The sequence below is a fragment of the Lactuca serriola genome, chromosome 3, assembly GCF_051521515.1.
Source record: "Lactuca serriola cultivar US96UC23 chromosome 3, Lser_US96UC23_V15, whole genome shotgun sequence".
Taxonomy (NCBI): domain Eukaryota; kingdom Viridiplantae; phylum Streptophyta; class Magnoliopsida; order Asterales; family Asteraceae; genus Lactuca; species Lactuca serriola.
The window spans coordinates 87,469,454-87,492,837 of NC_136410.1; the positions used below are offsets into that span (position 1 = coordinate 87,469,454).

The window sequence follows — 23,384 nt, forward strand, 5'->3', positions numbered from 1 at the left end:
TTTAAAATTCAACAAGAAGTTCTCGACAAATATCACAACGACATTCTATGTTTTTTATGATTTTTAGTCATTTAGGTTTAATTTCTACGTGTTTTTAGTAATTTAGGTTTAATTTTCTATTTTTTTAATGTTTTTTTAGTAATTTAGGTTTAATTTTCTATGCTTTTTATGTTTTTTTATTAATTTAGCTTTAATTTTTATTTTTTTAGGTTTAATTTTCTATTTTTTTAATTAACGTTATTTCAATTGATGTAAAATATTTTATTATGTTTTTATTTATTTTAGTTATAAAAAAATTGTTGAGTGATAACCATTTTCAATGTCTAGTTGGTTGATGGTGAAGCTGACGAGACATAGAGGTTGCAACACTTTTTTGGTGGGTTGATAGTGACCACCCCCCATAGCCTTCCAGAGCCTTAGAGTGGTGGTTACATGTAATGGAGAGATGACACTATCATCTTTAAGCCTCACACACACACACACACACACACACATATATATATATATATATATATATATATATATATATATTGGGCTAGGTTATTTTGTTTTTTACATTTATTGTGTGCTAGAATGCACCAATAGAAATTTAATAATTAAATAATTATAGATATTAAATGATTTCCATAATTATATGTATATTAAATGATATCCATAATTATAATTTTCTTTTTATGGAAACTAATTAAATCCGTCGTTAATGTCAGCAATAACATTATTTCATAATTAATTTGCAACTAGATTTTTATATATGAGTTCGTACTTTGTTTCAAAACTCAATCACTTAAAATACAATAAAGTTGTATGAAATATGAAGAACGAGAGTGTATTCTACTAGAATACACTCTTATTTTGCTGCAATACACTCTCATTCTTCTAGATATTAATTTATTCTGAAAGACTATTATTGTTGACATTAATTATGAATTTAATTAGTTTCCATAAAAATGAGTTATAAATATGAATAGCATTTAATATACATATAATTAATACTAAATTTCTTATTGGTGCATTCTAGCACACAATAGATGTGAAAAAAAGTTGAACCTACCTACCTACCTACCTATATATATATATATATATATATATATATATATATATATATATATATATATATGTTCATGTTTATTTGAAACCATGTTAATTTTGCGATACCGTGATACCAAATCTAAAAATAATTTTAAAATAAAAAATAAAAAATCCGAAAATTCTTTTTTTAATTATTATTTTTGTCACTTTAATTACCTTAAAAAATTACCATTTTTTTTTTGAAAAATACTTGAAATATTTCAATACAATATTATAATGTAAGTATTCTAATGTGATTTTTAGAATGTTAGAATATTCTATTAGATTTATCAGATATGTAAAATATTTTAATATTATATTAAAATTTGTAAAAAAAAGGTAATGTTTTTTTTATATTTTTGGTATTTTTCTTTTAAAACATTTTAGAAAATATAAATGACGAAAATAATATGTGGAACTTTTTTTTTCGAAAATTTTCAAATATTTTGCATTTTAAAAATGTTTTATATCTACAAATGAGTGGCTAGGATTGCGTCTCACGGTCTCACAAAATTAGGCCGTCTTACATTAACCTAACTCTTATATATATATATATATATATATATATATATATATATATATATATATATATATATATATATATATATATATATATATATATATATATAATCCATGGAGGTTTAAATCCCTAGTGCCTTGTATTCTTTTTTCTTTTTTCATTTTTTAAGATATGTCAACCAATAACCGAATATACCGTTGTTCTTTTGGACGCACACACACCGGATTATAGCAAAAAATTCGCCTCCTTATAAAAAAACTCACCTCTTTTTTCCGTTTAAAATTTTTTTTTTGGCTACATTTTTTATCGAATATACCGTTGTTCTCGATTTTTCGTCTTCTTTCCATAGAGATCCATGTTGATATATAAAAAACGATTTTTTTTTCGAAAAAAACTCACTTCATTTTATTAGTTTTTTTCAATATTTAAGTTTATTTAAAAAAAAACTAATTATACCAAAAATATTAATTTTTTATACTCAATTAATAAACATCAACACCGACTATTAAAAAAAACCTCGATCAGTGTAGATTCACACTGTCAATGTAAACTGTAAATATTTTAATTTTTAACATTCACAATGTGAAAGAGTTCAATCAGTTCAGATTCATATTGTGAATCTGACTTAATATTATGCACACTGTGAATCTAAGAAGGTTCACAATATGAATCTAAACAGGTTCACAATGTGAATCTAAACTAAAATATCAATTTTTTTCACATCAATATAAATCTGTGTTTAAAGAGTACCAAAAAGTATGAATTTTGATATATTTATTAATTTTTTTCTATAAAAAATAAACCTACTTTTCAACAAACAAAGAAAATGAAGTGAGTTTTTTGAAACAAAAAAACATTTTTTAAATATCAATATGGGTCTCTATGGAAAGAGGATGAAAAATCATGAATAATTGTATATTCGGTTTTTTTGATAAAAAGAATGACCTAAAAAAATTAAACTTAAAAAAGGAAGTGGTTTTGTATAATCCGGTGCATGTGCGTCCAATGTAATAGTTTACAAACCTTTCTTTTACCATTGACCGCTTTAAATTTCGACGCGTTGAATATGTTTCTTAGTTCCTTTATTAATATTGGTTCTTTATTGAATTCTCTCTCTCTCTCTCTCTCTCTCTCTCTATATATATATATATATATATATACATATAATATTTTGTTTTATTTTGATGCGTATGGCGAGCTTGATCTATCCAAGGCTGTGTGATCGGATTCTTCGTCGCCTCTACACAATATCAAGAGAAGAAAGTCGTCAACCGTTCCCGAGAGGGTGCTCCCGGAAGAACGCTCCGACGGTCAAGTTAGAATGTTTCTAGGGTTTCTCTGTGTGTATCTTATCCATAGAAGAGTGCTTACCTTGTGAGTCCAAGGGTGTATGCTTTTATACCTAGCGCTCTTGCCTAGTCCATACCAGACAATATCACTTTTTTGGGGAGACGGGATCAGGGGCGCTGAATGAAGGATCGTGCACCTTTAACCGTTAGAGCGCTCTCATTGGCCTTGACGTTAATGGCCTGACCCTGCTACTTGTCTCCTGACCGTATCTTTTGTCTTGGAGCTGGGAACGTCCCTTGGCTGGCACGAGCCTTTTGCTGGGACTCCAGAAGTGCTCCTATCGGGCGCTAAGGCCATTTGTCGAGGCGCCCTGCTAGCGGGAGCGTTGGCGGGCACTGAGCTTACTGAGTTCGGCCTGGCCGGCACGCTAAGGCCTTGGCAAGGGTGTCGTTCTGTCGTGCTGGCTTAGGCACGTCATCAAGTCCCCCAGTTCGGTAGTCGTAGCGTTGCAGCGCTAGTTGCGGCGTTCCGGGCTTGATGAGCATACACGTGTCTATTTCTTCTTTGCCCGCCGTTCTGTCTTTAATGGTGACGTGACTGCGCATGATGGCTGCAGGTTACGTCCTTGTCAGTCATTTTAAATGTCACGCCTTTCTCGTTTTCGGTATAAGAGCGTCTATAGGGTTTTCTTTTTTATTTTGACCTTTCCTTCTTCGTTCTTCGTTCTTCGTTCTCTCTTTTCTTGAGTTTCCCTTTCTTCATTCTCCATGGCGAGTCTTCCTGGTATCCTTCCCTCCGCCGCTGAATATCATCATCTTGAGGCTACGTACGGCTTATCCTCTGTGGAAGGCGTGGAATATCCTTCGCCTGGTTCTTGCATCTCATCCCCCCTCCCCCCGGTAAAATCGGGGTTTTCCTGAAAACCCTAGATGCTGGGATCAATTTCCCGTTGACAGATTTCCAAGAGGAAGTACTCCAAAAAGATGGTTGCAGTCTGTAGATGTTGACCCCAAATCCCGTCAACAAGGTAGTAGATTTCGAAATGATCTATAGGGCTAACAACTATCTTCCCGACTACTTTGTTTTTAAAAACTTCTTCAGATTTTGCGTTACCGGAGATAAGTATACTTTTTCAGTTCGACGAGGGGGACACACTCTAGTTCCCGACGGGCGGACGCCTAAGAATTGGCAAGACAAATGGTTGTGGGTAAATCAAGAATTGGTCGGGAGTGGGCGATACCGTGCGACTGCCTTTGCTAATGCCATCCCCAAAATTTTCCCTCACAATTAGGGTATCACCGACTTCCTGAAGAGCGTCCACGTATCCCCGGAGGACTACTCTAAGGCCCTCCTTTCTGGTGTGGGGATGAGTCCCTCTTGGAGACACCGGGGTAGGATGGCGGTTTTTTTTGCATTGTTGACGGTAAGTGCTTTGCCTTTTCCTCTCTCTTTTCTCTTTTCTTCTTGTCACCCTTAGGCGGCTAACACTTTGTGTTTCGATATCTAGGTGTTGAGTCCTCTTTATCTATGGATGAAGTTCTGAGGAAGCAGTACCGGGGTAAGTTGGAGCACCGTGAGGTGGATCTGGTTGATCTGCTTCCTCCTCCTCGTCGGATGGACCGACTTGCCTTAACTGCTGCCCCTTCTGCTCCACCTATGGGTGGGTCAGTGCCAGAGACGGATCCTTTACATGCCCTCCCTTTGTCTGTTGTCATGCCTCTGGGCAGTACTCGTTCCTCCTCCTTTGAGAGTAGTGAAGATAGCAAAGAGGGGATTATCACTGATGTCTGGCGCATGCAAGCGAAAAGGAAAGCTATCTTAGCTATGGGTGAGTCGGTCGTTGATGCATCTAATGTTGCTAAAAGGGTTCAGACCAGGCGTAGCTTCTTTCGCCTGTTGAACTCTATGACTTCTACCCCGACCAGTGTGGTGGTGATCTCTGATGATGACACACAACAGTCCGAAGGGATCGATAGGGCGCTCGAACAGCCCGTTGTTTCATCTGTTCTTGCTCCATCTGTTCCAAGTGTCCCGGTTGCTAAGGTTCCAAAAGTTTTCCTTGTCAATGACTCTAGCGTCCCCGGTCAACCTTCAATCCTTTTGGGAGGTGTTACTGGGGAGAGTTTTGTCAAGCCCCCTGTCTTTGTCCCTTCATGGAACCTTCACAATGACTCCCAGTTGTCTGTCCGCGCTAATGCTCTTGAGTTTTCTCGCCATGCCTTTCCCCTGTTGTGGTTGGTGATATGGAGGCTATGGGCAACCCTGCCCTTGTCTATAACATGGCTTACGCCGCAACGCAAGCCATGTTTTATCTTGTCGTGGGCACTCGACGTATCCATTCTTTAGGTGAGATGGAAACCGCCCATGCCACATGTGAAATGTGTATTGTGGGGTTAGAGCGTCGTGTTGGTGAACTTGGTGAAGACCTACAACTTTCTGAAAAAAAGTGTCAGCTTCTTGCCTCTGAGAAGTCTACCCTTGAGGAAGCTAAGGCTACTTTAGAGGCCAAGGTTGACTCCCTTTCCCAGGTCAATGAAGGCTTGATGATTCAAGTTGAGAGCCTTGAACGTGATGCTACTGACCATGACAAGGTAGTTTCTTCTCTGCAAGCAAATGTTGATACCTTACGTCGGGATTTGGATTGGTTAGTGCATGTTGGTGTTGTTCGTGTTGTTGATAATTTTATCGAGCATCCGGGCTTTACAAATGCTATAAGTCTCATTCAACATGCTGCTTCTGTGGCTGGTGCTGAATCTGTTCAGAAGGTCGCTGCTGGTGTTGGGTCTGAGGGTGTCGGTGCTTGCCTTCCTGCTGCTGGTCCTGTAGTCAGTGTGAACGATGCTTTGCTATCGTTTGTGAGCATTTACCATGCATCTTTGCTGGGATTGGGAGATTTGGACATTGAGGGCCTTCGGGAGTTGTGTTCTTCTCTAGCTCGGGGGGAGGGGGGTACCCCGGAGGGTATGGTGGTTGAAAGAGAGGAAATTATGGAGATGATTGAAGGTAATGTTGGCAAAGATGGTCAAGGTGGTGTCAAAGATGATAGTGACCGCAACATTAGGGTGAGTGGTGAAGGTCCTGGTGGAGATTTGATGGGTGTGGTGGTGGTTACGTCTGCTGAAAACGAAGATGCTCCGGCATCGTGTGCTACCCCTTCTGGGGCGTGAAAATATTTCTTTTAGTTCCCTTCTTTATGTTTTGTGTTTGACGGTTTGCTAACCGTTTTGTTACACTTCTGGACATTCTAGTTTCTGTATGTTTTACTTTTGGGCATGTATTGCGTGGACTTTGCTTAAACATTGTTTCCTTTCTCCTTTTATGTTTGTAAAAATGTTTGGTATATCGGGTACCCAGCTGCATGCCCTAAGCACTGCTTTACTTGTTAGTATTTTAATGCGCTAAGCATTTTGTTTTTCCCATATTAGTATTGACATGCTAAATGTCAAAGTTGGGAGCTCTAAATGCCCAACGTTCAAGTTTAATGCATCAAGAATTTAGACATTTTATAAAATTTGTTACACTGAGTATTAAGGTTTGGCATGTCAGCCATTCAATTACATTGACTCGTGGTCTCCAATACACTAAGTATGAGAATCATGTCGCTAAGCATGAAATTAAGTACACTAAGTACCTGGAATGTGGTACACTAAGTACGACATTCAATAATCCAGAGTTATCCGTTGCTTCATTTTAAAAGAAAAACTTCTTCAAATTTCTGGCATTCCAGGTTCTTGGGATTTGCCTTCCCTCCACTGTTTCCAGGACATATGCGCCGTTTCGATTTGCTTCTACAATTCTATACGGACCTTCCCATGTTGGACCTAGCTTGCCCTGAGGCTGGGATCGGCTTGCCTCGTTCTTCCTTAACACGTATTTGCCTACCCTGAATGCTTTCTCTTTTACCCTTTGATTGTAATATCTCTCCGTTACATGCTTGTAGGCGGCTTGGCGTATCTCTGATTTTTCGCGCCTTCCCTCTAGCATGTCCAGGTTCAGCCTCAGGTCTTGGGTGTTGGTTTCTTCATCTGCATTGGTTGATCTCAACGTGCCTACTATCATTTCCATAGGCAACATGGCTTCCGTCCCATACGTCAAATTGAATGGTGTTTCGTGTGTGCTTGTTCGTGGGGTAGTTCGATACGACCATAGTACTGCTGGTATCTCTTCCGCCCAATTCCCTTTAGCTTTACCTAAGCGTTTCTTGATTCCATTCATGATGGTTCGATTAGATACTTCTACCTGGCCGAAGTGAACCGCTGGCTGATTCCTTTATTGGCACACCATTATCTAAATGGATTATCAGCAAACTGCAAACCATTATCGCTGATGAGCACTTTGGGTGTTCCGAATCTCGTCATAATGTTTTTCTATACAAACTTTATCATGCGTCTCCCGGATATGCAGGCTAGAGGCTCCGCCTCGATCCATTTTGTGAAGTAGTCCACTGCCACTACCATATACTTTAGCCTTCCGGGTGCCTCTGGGAACGGTCCCATGATGTCTATACCCCATTGGTAGAATGGCCATGGACTGGATATGTTGTGTAGTGATGTTGGCGGGTTCGCTTGTACCGGGGCATACTACTGGCACTCCTCGCATTTCTTGGTCAATCTCAATGCATCCTGATGCATCGTGGGCCAGTATATTCCCATCCGAAGCACTTTGCCCGTTAAAGCTCGTGCTCCCTCGTGCGCACCCGCCTGGCCTGCGTGCGCCTCCTACAACGCTTCCATTCCTCTATCTTGGTCTACGCACTTCAGCCATGGTGCCGTGAATTCTCTTCGGTATAGTTCCCCATTTACCAGTGCGTATGAGGGCTCCTTTATACGTATTTTCTTGGCTTCGCCGTGATCATCTGGCAGTATACCCCTTTGCAAATACTCCATAAATGGTGTCATCCATGTGGACCCAGTGGTTGTTAGGGCGTTTACCTGCCGTTCTTCTATACTCCTCTCCTTAAGTACCTCTACCAAAACCTTCTTTGATAAATGATCAAAACATGTAGACGCTAGCTTACTTAGGGCATCTTCCCTTCTATTCTCACTCTGGAGTATTTGCTTGATTGTGAACTGTCTGAAGGATTGGATTAATCGTCTCACTATTTTTACATACTACTCCATTTTTTGATCTCTTGTCTCGAAACTTCCATTGATCTGGTTCGCAGCTAGCCTCGAATCTATTAAGGTCATTACAGCCTTCGCACCTATTTGTTTAGCTAAGCATAGCCTTGCCAGCAAGGCCTCATTCTTGGCCTCGTTATTTGAAGTATGGAAGTTGAAATGGAGGGCGTAAGTTACCTCTTCCCCCTCTGGGCTAGTCAGGATTAGGCCCGCCCCTGAGCCCTCCCTACTGGACACCCCATTAGTATACAGCGTCCATGAGCAGCTAGCCGGGACTTCCTCCACTACCTAGATTCCTTCCTTAGCCAGACTGCCTTCATCCGGGATCTCGAGCAAAAAGTCGGCCAGTGCTTGCCCTTTAATGCTTGTTCTTGGCCGATAACTTATGTCATGTTCCCCTAGCTCGATCGCCCACTTCGCTAGTCGGCCCGACGTTTCCGACTTGAGCAGTATTTGTTTGATGGGGCAATTCGTTAGTACTTCAACTTGATGCGCTTGGAAGTAGCTTCTTAGACGCCGTGCTGCGTAAATGAGTGCCAAGACTAATTTCTCTAGGGTGGGATAGTTGAGTTTGGGGCCCTGCAGCGCCCTACTCACAAAGTATATTGGCTTCTGTTCCTCTTCTCTTTCTACGGTCAATACTGAGGATATAGCTTCATTCGATGTCGAAAGGTACATTTGTAGCGTTTCCCCTGGGATGGGGCTGGCTAGCGTAGGCAACTTATGTAGCGCTTCCTTGATTTTCTGGAGCGCCTCCTCCGCCGCGGTCGTCCATTGGAAGTTGTTCTTTTCAATGCAGCCTTTTAGAGTATGAAATCATGGAATTGCCTTGTCCGCGGATTTCGAGATGAACCTACTCAGGGCAGTAAGCTTCCCGTTCAAGCCTTGTGCGTCTCTCAATGTGCCTGGGGGCGGTGTCTCCATAAACTCATCTACTTTAACTGGACTGGGTTGAATGCCCTGCTTGGTAACGTAGTATCCCAAAAACTGTCCTTCCTCTACCCCAAATGTGCACTTGGTCGGGTTCAAATTCATTTTGGTCTTTTCTAGTGTGCGAAACGTTTCCTTGATGTCTTGCAACATCATGTCTTCATCTGGGCTCTTGATCACCATATCGTCAACATATAATTCAATGTTTCTCCCGATTTGCTTGGTGAAACCCGAGTCGACCAAACGTTGGTACATGTCCCCCGTGTTTTTTAAACCAAAAGGCATCTTGGTGTAGCAAAAGGTGTCGTGATCCGTATAGAAAGTCGTCTTCTCTTCGTCCTCCTTACTCATCAAAATCTGATGGTACCCTTTATATGCATCCAAGAAACATTTCAGCTTGAATCCTTGCAGCGACTCCACTTTCTGATCGATCTACGGGAGAGGATAGCAGTCCTTGGGGCATGCTTTGTTCAAGTCGGAAAAGTCAATACACATATGCCAAGATCCGTCTTGCTTGCGTACCATAACTGGGTTAGCAATCCAGGTTGGGAAAATTGCTTCCCTTACTATTCCGGCTTCCGTCAGATTAGCTACCTCTGCGTTAATTGCCCTGTTCCGATCCCCTCCTTGGACCCTTTTTTTTCTGCTTGACCTCCTTTACCCCTGGTTTGATCATGAATTTATGCTCAATGAGCTTCCTATCTACCCCCACCATGTTCGTAGGAGTCCATGCAAACACATGTTTATATCGCTTGAGGAAGTTAACCATTGCTTCTCTTACGTGTCCTAGGAGATTATAACCGATACTGACTAGCTGATTGGGGTGTCTTTCGCCGATCACTTCTTTGCCTTTTGCAGGATCGTGTCACAGCTTCTTTGCCTCCTTGGTTATCTCTATCGGTTTCATGACTGTAAGGCATTGCAATTCTTTAGATGGAGTGGCAAGTATTGTACCCGGACCAACCGAAGTGTCGAACTTCATGATTCCATGCATGGTCGACGGGACCGCCCTAGCTTTAGGAGGTCTGTTCTTCCTAGGATGATGTTATGCTCCGCTGGGTGTCGGATGACAACGAAGTCGATCAGAACCGTTATCTTTCGTTACATGTTATGGCTAGTTATCATCAGGGGGAGGTGAATTGTACCTAACGGCCATAAACTGTGACCGGTGAATCCGACCAGCCTCCTGGCCATGGGCCTCAAATTGTCTTTCCAGCGATCCGGGAGAAGTCGAAAACAGTGTTTGTAGATTATATCTGTCGAGCTCCCTGTGTCGATATAGACTCTATGTATGATCACATCCTTAATGGAGGCTTGGATTACCAACGGGTTATCGCCTCTCCATCCCTCCGGCCTAAGGTCTTGCACAGAGAATGTGAGTGTCCTTGTCGGGGGTCTGGGAATCCACTGGCTGGCCGCTTGTTCTTCCCTACTTCGCTTGTTGCGTACCATAAACATCTCCTTTGGTTGAGCCCCATCTCGTGACGCGTTCTTTGCGTTCTCGGCATCGAATTAGGCCCGTAGGCTCCGTGCTATTTTCACCAGGTCTCCCTTGAGCTGCTCTTCTTCCATTTCCTTCTTGAGCACCGAGCAACTAGCAGTATCGTGTGTCTTGCTTTTGTGGTACTCACAATATCGACTCTTGGGGGATTTGGCTGGTTACTGTTTCTCTGAAACCATGTATACGTCTGGTCGACGACCCTGCCTGTCGTCTTTGATGAATGGTCGGAACCGCACCTGAGGCCTCCTTCTGTCATAGCATTTAGGTATGCCTGCTTTGCTACCTCGCCTTCTTCCCGTTATAAATATCGTTCCACCCTCTCTTTTAGCTCTGCCATCGTTTGGGGTTTTTTACCCATAAGTTTTTGCGATAAGGGGCCTGGTAAGAGTCCCTATGTGAGGGCGCCAGCTATGAGCCCCTCGTTGTGTCCCGTCACATCTAGTGTGTCGTTTATGAACCTTGTGAAATATTCTCGCACAATCTCACCCTCCTTCTGTTTGCAGCCTATTATGGAGTGGGAGTCTCCCTTATACTTACGCAACTGCATGAAGTTGGTGAGGAACAAGTATTTGAGCTATGCAAAGTTGGAGATGATGCCTGGACGCAACATCTTAAACCATGTGCCTGCGTTGCCATCAAGGGTCGTCGGAAAATAAGTACACCAAAACCTCTCGTCAAGCTTCAAGGATCTCATCGTCCACTCATATGTGTTAATATGGCTATCTGGATCAGTGGTGCCATTGTAGGTTTTGAGTGTAGGCAAATTTAGCGGTGTTGGGTATTTCCTATTTCGTAATCCAGCAATTCCTTGACAAATGGAGATGTAACGCTGCGAGAGAGGCAGTCTTGATTTGGGATGGCTGTCACTCCTTGCAGTTGGTATTAAGGGCTTGGACCGTACGACGACGACACATGATAGCCGGGATTTGGGCCATAAAAAGATTTTTGTTGGAATGGCAGCTGAAGAGAGTGGCTGGAATAGAAAGGGTGTATTGGTGTTAATGGCGTAAGCATTGAGTTCGGTTGTAGGTTGTGGTTTGGAGCAATGGTAGGTCCGATCCATGTGCCCGCTACAGAGTGTATAGGCGGTGTATGGGCTACCATGGTTTGTGCCAGTGGTGGTAGCGAAAACATCGGACCCGGTCCGCCTGATATTTGTTGTAACGGTGGCACTGGGAACGGTGGTTGGACATTGAAGACCTGGCATGATGGTAGCGGCATTGAATAAAGTGATGGCGGTTGTTGCATTGGTGGTACAAAAAATGGTGGCATTTAAAGAGGAGTGGCCAACAATGGCCCCACCTGGGTTGCTACTGGCCGGTGAGTTGTGGGTTGCGGAACATCATTGGTGGTTATCGTGGAACTTCCATCACCTGAAGTTGCTTTGTTGGTCGCCGGAAGCGGCGGTGTTTCGTCCAGCGTTGGCATGGAGCATATGGGACTAGTCTGACGTCCACCGTGTCTATCGCCACCATCGGATGCCATTGAGTCTTCGATGTTTCTTTTAGTTTGTGTCCTTCGTCTCACAAACAGATGGCGCCAAATGATTTGTATGGTGATCTTGATCTATTCAAGGTTGTGTGATCGGATTCTTCGTCGCCTCTACACAATATCAAGAGAAGAAAGCCGTCAACCGTTCCCGGAAGGGTGCTCCCGGAAGAACGCTCCGACGGTCAAGTTAGAATGTTTCTAGGGTTTCTCTGTGTGTATCTTAGCCAGAGAAGAGTGCTTACCTTGTGAGTCCAAGGGTGTATCCTTTTAATCATATTTTATGTTATTTTATAATTTGTAAATTAGTTTTGTCTGTTTTTAATTGGTTTGTATAAAATAAAAAATAAAAAATACACAAAAATTGAGTGGAGTAGGAGAGATTAGGAAAATGGCTTTCCAATGTATTATGAGAGAGAAAGGGTATGTCATATAAGTGAGAGGAGAGAAAAAATATTTTGTTATTTATTCTGATAAATGAATGTTTTTTTTGTCATTTGTCATAATCTCATTCAATTTGCCAAATATCATTTTATGGTTATTTTGAATTAATTTTTTATTCCACATCACATTTTATGGTTTTTCTATTTTATTAATTCCACATAGTATTTAAATGCAATAATAAATACATATTAATTTCCTTAATAAACTTTCATTTTAATTTCAAAATTACTAAATTAAAGCTTCATTAATTTTCTTTATTTATTTATCAAAATTATTTGTTTAAATTTAGAGAAAACAAAATACTTTAAATTTTTATAAATAAGTATTTTTCTCATTTTTCTTATAAATTCAAACTTGGGTTAATGTCATAAAACCTATCAAGTTTTCAAGGTTTTGTCGGTTTTGCCCAAAGTTGAATTTTATATCCGTTTTTATCCTAACATTTTCCAAAAAATGTTCGGTTTTACCCTTTTACCGGTGATAACAGGTTACCATTATATTAACTTCGCAAAAACCCTTAATTTTATAGTTTTTTACGTTTTTACCCTTAAGTTTATAATTTTTTTTGCGCTTTTACCCTATGTATATTTTTTTTCTTCATATTATATGTATTCAAGCAGAAAAATCATATTTATATACGAAAAACATTTAATTAAATATTGTATTTACATTTTTTTTAATGTTATTTCTTTATATATATATATATATATATATATATATATATGTGTGTGTGTGTGTGTGTGGGGGGGGGGGGTGGGGGGGGGGGTTCTTGGATAAACCATTTAAGATGTAAAAAAACAAATTAATATGTTTTTAGAACTACAAATACATATTTTTATATATTTAAAAATATACATATCAATAAAAAAACATGTTCCTTCATAAACATGTTTATATAAGTATATAAATATATTTTTAGAAGTGTAAATATGTATTTTGATATATGTTTTTTTTAAATATAAATATATTTATAGAAGTATAGATACATATTAATATATAAAAATGTAAAAATATTTATTTATACTTCTAAAAACTATATCTATAAAACACATATTCATAATTCTAAAAATATTATTTATCTTTTTAAATGGTATAACCATGCAAAAACATACACACACACACAAATATAAATACAGTATTTAATTAAATATTTTTTTCATATATAAATACGATTTTTTTGCATGAATATGTATATTATGAAAAAAAAATATACTTATGGTAAAAGTGTAAAAAAATTATAAACTTAAGGGTAAAAATGCGAAAAAAATGGTAAACTTAAGGGTTCTTTTGCGAATTTAATATAATGGTAACCTGAAAAACATGTTATCACCAGTAAAATGGTAAAACCGAACATTTTTTCGAAAATATTTAGGTAAAAACGGACATAAATTTCAACTTTGGGCAAAACCGACAAAACCCTGAAAACTTGATGGTTTTTTATGACATTAACTCTTCAAATTCTCAAATGTTTAGAATTTTATATTTAGTTTTTTCTTTTAAATAAACTCATGTAATACATAAGTCTCAACCTAGTAACAGTAATGTACAAGTAAGCTGGAAAGTACGGAAAAGTTGGATACCGTCCACTCTAATGGTATCATGGAACCGATTGATTTTTGCAAAAATAAATCCACTCTAATAAATAAAGATATTTTTGCCACATGTCACATTCTCATGTATTTTGCTGCATGCCATTTTGTGGTTATTTTAAATTAATTTTTATTCCACATATCATTTTATGATTTTTTTTTCATTTTATTAAATTTCACATAATGTTTAAATGTAATAATAAATGTATATCAATTTCATTAATGAACTTTATTTTTAATTTCAAAAGTATTAAGTTAAAGCCCCATTAGTTTCATTTGTTTATTTATATTAATTATTTGTTTAAATATTAAAAAGAAAAAAACACTTTAATTTTAATAATTCAATATTTTTCTCAATTTTCTTATAAATTCAAAATTTTTAAATGTTCAGAATTTCATATTTAGTTTTTCTTTTAAATAAACTTATGTAATACATGGGTCTCACATGTAGTCTTTTGTTTTTGCCAAATGTCATACTCTCATTCAATTTGCCAAATGTCATTTTATAGTTATTTTGAATTAATTTTTTTTCCACATGTCATTTTATGGATTTTCTTATTTTATTAAATTTCACATAATATTAATGTAATAATTACAATAAATATAGTAATAACTGGATATCAATTTTGATTATAGACTTATATTCTAATTTCAAAATTTTCAAATTAAAACTCATTAATTTTTTTGTTTATTTATTTAAATTTAAAAGATAAAAAAATATTTCAATTTTAGTAATTCATTATTTTTTTTATTTTATTATAAATTCAAAGTATTTAAATATTTAGACCTTTATATTTAAATTTTTTCTAAATTAATCCATATAATAATTGAGTATATAAACTAGTATAATTATTATAGATCCAAATAAAAACATCATCGCCATTTAGAAAGAAAAGCACGGTTAGACTTGAACAAACTACCAACATCAAGGCCCTTTAACTTTAGAAGCTAAAACTTGATCCTATTGAGTATTGAATTTAAATTGATTTTTGTTAGCTTGGATTTCCTCCCCAAAAGAAAGTCCCATGGGAACTTTCCACCATCTTCAATATCAAGTATCGACAAAGGAAAACGAAGCAGAGAGAAGAAAATATTAAAACACCCAAGAACCGATTTGAGAAGCGTTAGACCCATTAAAAGATAGAACTTCCAATTTACATTGAGAAAGTTTACTGTTTAACTTTTGAAGACAATTTTTATACATTTTTTCCTGACATGCTATTATATAGAAGGTTCTCCAAATAAGTGAAATGAAATTTTTCTGCATTACACTTGCAACATTATTCACTTCTTTTGACAACACTTACACCAAATAGGTTGCTTTTGACTAAGTTAATACAAATACCCGACGACAAGTGAAAAAACAACAATATTTGAACAAATATGTTCAGGCATATTCAATAGACTACTCTTCCAAAAGTAAAGCATCATCGGCAAAGAAAAAATTAGACAATTTTATCTCATTAGACTTCACTACAATTCATTTAAAAATATTTTTATCACACGCTCCTTTATTTCTACTACAATTCCCATGATATTCGCTGTAGTTTTGTTTTTGACAAAGATTCATATGTAAATATGTATATATAAGATATTGATAATTTGGTTTTTCTATTGGACACCTAGGGTTAAAGTTAGAAAAGTTTAAAGTAATATTTACTGTTTAAAAACATAGACACCTAATTATATTGTTGGTGTTCCATTATTTTACTCTTATATGATGGACCATAAGGCGGATTCAACATAGCGTTCAAACCAGTAAAATTTATGGTTTTTTTTAGTTGATAAATTTCTTTACCACACCGAACTAAACTGAATTAAACTCTATACATATAGACAACTGGAACAGATTTATTTTTTGATATCGAAACTCAAAGAGATATTTTTCATTTGTTGTCTTCTATTTCTTTAACTAATAAATATAACGTCATTTTAGAATCTAAGTCATTTGTCCGACACCAAAATATTTTGTCTCATTCTTCATTGTAATTTTGAATTTTCGTTACAAACCATATAAAAAATAAAAAAACCAATAAAAGCCTGCTTAATCGATTATGTCAAGTAGATTATAATTTATAAACAATATCCGTGTGCAAACAAGGTCATGAAGAAACGTATTTGTATTACATAAACAAAATGAGCATCTAAAAGCCGGCATAAAACCAAAAGATGCTTCTACGGGTCACTTGTCTCGTCCTGCTCCCGGCTTACACTTCATCACCAACATCGTATCTTTCTATTTTTTTTTATTTCTTTTATTCCTTTTATATTCACAGCTACCAAATTAGTTATACTATTATCCCCATTTTTTATACAGTATTGAAGATTAAAAAGAAGAATATTCTTGAATGACTGTTTCATAGCTATCTTAAGCTTTTTTTTTTGGAATATATATATATATATATATATATATATATATATATATATATATATATATATATATATATATATATATGGTTGTTATGTACATAATATTAGGTATACAACTATCAAACATTATATAATTTTAACAAAATGAAATCAAATCTTTCTATCATCCTCTATTAGAGTTTATGTTAGGTTTTATACATATTTTTATAGAGTTCTATAAGTTTAATTTTATACGACAAATTATATATAAGAATATTTTACCAACTATCTATAAGTCTTCATATTGAAATTTAATACAAAAAGCTATAGTGAAATATTTATAGTATTCATTAAAAAACTCAATAAACCTCTTTCCATTATCAATTAGGAAAAAAAATCATGCAAATATACATATGGTAGGTATTAGACGAAGTTATATTAAAAAACCACATTCGAAATACATAGATATTGGGGATGAATCATAAAATCAAAAATAATACAAGTTCAAAAGCAATAGAAAGAAGTTAACAATAAAAGAAAAATGTTTTCTGATAGTTTCGTTTTTATTACTTCTTTTCATAGTTTATTTTTAGTTAAAACCATGTCATTTTAGTTAATCTTCATGCATATTTTCTCTTTTTGTTATTTTTCTCCTTTACCGGGTGTTCGATTATTTTACTCTTATATGATGGACAATTTGTTCATGGACTTGAAGTGGTGCAATTTAGGCTTGGTGTCAGTATAAGTGAGAAGCGCGTTGGACTTAATCTTTGGACGAGGATTCGAGTTAAGGAATACTAATGAGGCATTGGACCATCATTAGAGGCTGTGGAATAACATAATTGGACTTCCAAGAATTGATGCATTTGGGTTGGGATGTTAAAGGAAGATTGAGCTGGATTACATATTAATTGGGCCAAGGCATGCAATCAGCGAGACTCACGCGGTCCACGTGGATCCACAAACGGTCCGCGTGGATCGTGCTGAAGTGAATCCGGGTTTTGACTTTTTGACTCTATTTTGGGAAGGTTGGTGGATTTTCATTAGGAATCACTTGGAAAAACTACTCTTTTGCTCTCAAGAAAAGTTTGGAGGAAATTGAAGATTTTGAAGATTGGTGTAATTTCATTTCATCTTGCACTTTGAATCATGTTTGGTATCTCTAAACTATCTTGTATCTCCTTTATTTTGGCCATGCTTGGCTAGATTCACATTTAGTTAATTAGGGTTTAACTCATGGATGATTAATTGCTTTGAAGACTTCATATTATCTTGTGTTTTAAATTTATGGAAACATTTTCTAATCAAACATCTTTTTGTGTTTATTTATCTTTGATCATGAGCTTTGATGAATGAATACTTATTTTTGGTTGACTAATTTCTTGGTTATGTAATGGACCCTTAAATTAGTAAGCAACAAACGGTTTATATGTTTGTTTTCATTTCATTTAGACCATGGAAATGTTTCCTCCATAATGATAATGTAATCATTTGATTATCTTTTGGACTTGGTAACTCTTAGAACTTAAAGCTAATTGATTTTCAGAAGATTATATGCTTCATTGATTTTGTGACTTTAATTAAGGAAATGTGTTAAGAGCTCCTCTAACCATTTTAATAGCTATGAAGAGTTGAGGTAATTTGTGCTTATGAATTGCTATAGCCAAGTTAAATTGTTTCACAAGTGTTGTTCAATTTAGTATAATGATAAGTCAACTATGTCATGCATGTAGTGTATCCCAAAATCAACCAATTTCATTTCATTGAATTAAACAAAGCTTACTTACTTACTTGTCATATTTACATTCTAGCGTAGCTTTAATTTTCACAAACAATCAAAAAGAATTAAACCCCTCCCCCCCCCCTATTTCAATTTTACTCTTGTTTTACAAGTACTTGAACAAGTGATTTACATAGAGATTTAAATTGAACCAATCTCCGTGGATACGATCCCTTTACCACTATACATTGTTTTAGTGTGTAATATTTAGGGTATTTATTTTGTTGGCCTCGACAACCATCACGTTCTAATCAAAATGAAGTCAATTTTAATGGTTTATATATATATATATATATATATATATATATATATATATATATATATATATATATATATATATATATATATATATATATATAACGTTCCAAAAATAAGACCCAAAAGTTTCATTTTTAATTTAATAAAATCAGTATTCCAAAACAACATCAATACAATTCCAATAAAATAAGTATATCAAACATCATCTCAGATCAGAGTAAAACATAAAAAGGCGGAACAAGGTGGTGTATGCTCTGCAATCATCCCGAGCCCTTCCCCTTGGAACTGGAAGTACCTGAAGCATAAACTAAAAACCGTAATCACAAAGTTTAGTGAGTTTCACAAAATACCACATACCATACATAATAAACACATAATGAGCCCCACCCGTCATCGAGCCTCGCCCGACATCAGACCCCGCCCAACATCAGACCCTGTATGGCATCGAGCCCTGCTCGGCATACGGATCGGGCCCCGCCCAGCATACATATAACATATATCAAATAAACGCATACACATGCAATAATCACGAAGATACATAACATACAAAATGGTCATCAAGCCTCGCTCGGTAAGCATACATGTACATAACATATGCAAGAGTCATGTAGACACCTAGCACCCTAACATAGCAAAACCATGTGTCGGTATTGGTGCCTTTGACCCGCTAAACACAATGAGAAAACTCACCTTTCACTAATAAATCCATGTTGTTGGTCCGACAAATCCCCGAGCTATCAATATCAAACAACACCCAATTAACAATTGGATTCCAATCTATAACTATCATCCATACCTAGAGTAAAGAGACCATTTTGCCCCTTACCTAGTTTGGTCCAAGACTAAGGCCCAAACCTACGATCTAAAGGGCCCACAAACCAACTACCCATCCAAGGCCAAAGCATGGCCCAATTTTCCAAATTGGGCCCCAAACCATTACATCTTCCTTACCCCAAGGCCTACCAATTTTTCCTAGTCCAAACACTTCCAATCAGATGGCCCAACAAGACCCCAAGCATCTAAGCCTAATAGAATGGCCCAAAATCAAAGCCCAAGATGCGAAGCCCATCAGACTAAGTACGCGGGGCGTACTCAGTTGTAGGCTAAGCGTACATGTGTTGGGTTTTAGTTCAAAAATAGTTTCATAAACTTGAAAAATATGGCAACGAAAGACTTTAATTTTTGAGATAACATACACATTTTATACCCACCAAGGATTTTCTTGCAAGTTATAGAAAGATTAAAACACCAACCATAGAAAGGATGAATAAATAACAACCTTTTTAGTTCTTTGGGTCCTCATGGGGGGCTTGAAAATAAATGAAGAATGTGGAACCTTTGAGACACCAACAATAACTCAACTTGATGTAGATGTTAGTCCATAAACTCTTAAACCCTTAAGCTTTAAGTTCATAACCAATATGAACTTAAAGAAGGCATGAAGATGCAAGTACTCTTGAAGAAAAGAAGAACAAAAGGGAGAGAGTAACATGCTCTAAGCATGTTACGATTTTAAGAGGAAGGAAATGAGCAAACCATTCAACAATACAAGTCTCTTATTTATATGCATAAAGTGAAAGTATTAACCATTGGGTCTTAACACTTTAAGAACTTATGTCCCCATGTCATAAACATGTCTCCCATGCTTCATTTCTTTTGAATAAACTAATGGAAAGTCCATACTTTTCTTTTTTCCATCAATTTCCGAAAAATGATTAAAAAAGGAAGTAATAAGTTTAAATTTTATAAAACCAAGTTTTATAAAATATAAACTTTGTCTTTTGAGTAAAAGACAAAAGGGTTTCAACTAATCCAAAAAGTTGTACACAACTTGTTGATTCATACCATATGAATTATGTAATATTACTTGCTAATGAAAATTATTATTTTCATGAAATAAACAATTTCCAATTTAATTATAAGAGTTTTAATGAATATTTATTAAAATCAACTTATAATAAATAATCAATTGTATCGAGTTGTTGTTAGTGTGGCCCATTACTATCATATGTTAATTAGCAACATCACTTTAATATGATTATTGAGCATACTAGACCCTCATCATGCTTTAGGGCTTGTACGCCGCACGTATTGGCTTGTACGCCCAACGTACTCCTCGTATTCATCTATCCTTCACATTTAGCCCTTAATCCCTTAAGACATTGCTCCAAAACGTAGATTTGACATCCTTGAGTTGGATTATCATGTAAAGTTGCTAACTTTACGTTCATGCACGGCTAAATGAAACTCTTAATGTAACAACCCAAAAATACGAGCCAAAATTTTCATTTTTAAAACATATACTTAGTAAAGCATTTAGAAGTAAAAGCGTCACCGACCATAACATTTCATAAAAGATATCACATGTCTGGAAAACATTTTCATAAACATAATAATGTCAGAGTACAAATCCCCAGGAAGATCTCATAGTGAGGAATACGAGGCATGTGTGTGATGGGCCGCTACCGCGCCGGCTCCTTCCCCTTCGAAGAAGAGGTACCTGAAACCAAAACTGAAAATTGTAAGCACGAAGCTTAGATATTTCCCCCATAATACCTCATACCATACAAACATACAATGAACAACTCGGAGATACGGGCCTCGCCCACACTCATGAAGATACGGGCCTTGCCCACACTCCGCTAGCTGGGAAATACGGGCCTCGCCCACACTCCGCTATCTGAGAGGTACGGGCCTCTCCCACACTCCACTATCAGAGAGATACGGGCCTCGCCCACACTCAGCTGCTAATCCATATACAAGTATCACACAGACAACGAGTATAGACAAATCTATCATACTGGCATATACTATAATCAATCTCGACCACGAGATACGGGCTCTGCCCACACTCCGACACTAGCATATCGTCTAATCGGGCCGGCCTTGGTTCCTTAGACCCGTTACTACTGGAAGGAAACTCACCTCGAAGAGTAGCTACCGAAAGTCCGACTGCTAGACGTCTGGCTGCTGCACCGGCAATCCTCCGGCTACAAACCCATACACATAGATTAGCCACTCATAAATATCCTTAGGTCAATTGACTGGCCCATCCCTGGTCCAAGGTCAACTCCTTGGTCAAGGTCAACCCTCAGTTGACTGAACTCGCCGAGTCGTGGCACAGACTCGCCGAGTCCTTCTCCTACTAACCCGGTCCTACTCGCCAAGTCTCTCTTTCCACTCACTGAGTCACCCCTGACTCACTACTCGGGACTATGGAACCGACTCGTGATTCGACTCGCCGGGTCCGAGAGCAACTCGTCGAGTTCCACGAGCAGATCCCCTACTCGCTTCCAATCCTCACCAGAACATCCCGTAAGAGGATTCGGGGTTTTGGGGCTACGTTACACTGCTAATTCCGCGTGCAGATACGAAGGGTTGGACCTTCAACACTTAAACCTATCTTACTCAGTGAAAGTTCATATGACTCGCCGAGTTTGAAGAACGACTCGGCAAGCTCCAGGCAATCTTCATAGGACTCGCCGAGTTGTTCATCCAACTCGCCGAGTCTAAGACCATCTTCATAGAACTCACCGAGTTCCACTTTGGGACTCGCCGAGTCCCTTCGACCCACTTCCCATACAGACCAAAACTGAGACATGCAACGCTTCTAACCCATAGATCTATGCTCCTAGAGCATGCTTATCACGTAAAGTTGCAAACTTTACGTGCATGCATGGCCCTATGAGCTCAAGAAGGCAAATCCAAGCTCTTTAAGGGGTCATACACTCAATAGGGACCTCAATAATCCCAACCACATAGACTTTATACTTCTAGGATGTCCATAAGATCCCAATCTGAAGTCCCTTCAGAACTTAAAGCATAAATACATGGAATTTGAGGTTTTAGGGCTTGAAACCACTAATTTGGGACAAAAAGGGGATCTAATGAACTAATGATCAAGGTAAGAACTTGCCTACCTGAATGGAAGCTTCTCACAGTGTAGATTCCTGATCTACCTCCCCTCCTTGCACACTTCAACCTCCTCTTCCTTCCTCTAAGCTCCAAACCTTCTCCACAAAGCCAAAATCACTCTCAAGAACAATATGGGGGCTAGGGTTTCTTTCTACAGTTCTCTGGAAGTGTTAGGGACTAAGGAGGCCAAGTTAGAGCGTTTAAATAGGGTGCAAACGCCCGGATTAGGGTTTTTGTTTAAACAGGATCTACTCGCCGAGTCCGGGGACTGACTCGCCGAGTACAAAGTTCAAACCCCGCGCCTTATCCCGCTCCTACACGGCGAGTTGGTCCTTCAACTCGCCGAGTCCAAGGCAAAAATGCAAAAAATTAAAATATTAATCACAAGGAGTACGTACCAGGAACCAGGTGCTACAAATCTCCCCTACTTATTACAGACTTCATCCTCGAAGTCTGCTGCTCGATCCTGAAACAGCTCGGGGTAATGCTCCATCGTCTACTAAACACTTCTGCAACTGAGAGACGTGGAAAGTGTTGTGGATCTGGCTGAGTTCGGCTGGCAGATCCAACCTATACGCCACCTTGCCCACCCGGGCTACAATCCTGAATGGCCCGATGAACCTTGGGCCCAAATTGCCTCGCTTCCTGAATCGGATGACGCCTTTCCACGGCGACACCTTCAGGAGAACCATATCCCCGTCTTGGAATTCCAAGTCTGAACGACGCTTGTCGTCATAACTTTTCTGCTGACTTTGGGCAGTCTGGAGCCTACTCCGGACCTGCTGGATTTTTTCTGTCGTCTGGAGCACCACGTCGGTGCTTCCTATGACCCTCTGGCCAACCTCTCCCCAACATATCAGGGTCCTGCACCTCCTTCCATACAACATCTCGAAGGGAGGGCGTCGATGCTTGCATGATAACTATTATTATATGAGAACTCTGCCAACAGGAGGTAGGTATCCCAACTACCTCCAAAATCCAGAACACATGCCCGCAACATATCCTCTAACGTGCGGTCTCTGATGCTCGGCCTTGACCTTCCTGCAGGTCAAGCACCACTCGACGTACCAAGCCGCATCCTGCTTCATGCAGGGCCACCAATAGTCCAGACGAAGATCTCTATACATCTTCG

The 23,384-nt window shown here is 38.0% G+C and overlaps 1 protein-coding gene across 1 annotated transcript; it reads right to left on the reverse strand.

Moving 5' to 3' along the window:
- Nucleotides 1-6,568: 6,568 nt before the first annotated feature.
- LOC145095487 (uncharacterized) lies at nucleotides 6,569-7,093 on the reverse strand. Its single transcript, XM_079033354.1, has one exon. The coding sequence runs from the start codon at nucleotides 7,091-7,093 to the stop codon at nucleotides 6,569-6,571; it is 525 nt and encodes a 174-aa protein (XP_078889480.1).
- Nucleotides 7,094-23,384: the final 16,291 nt, after the last annotated feature.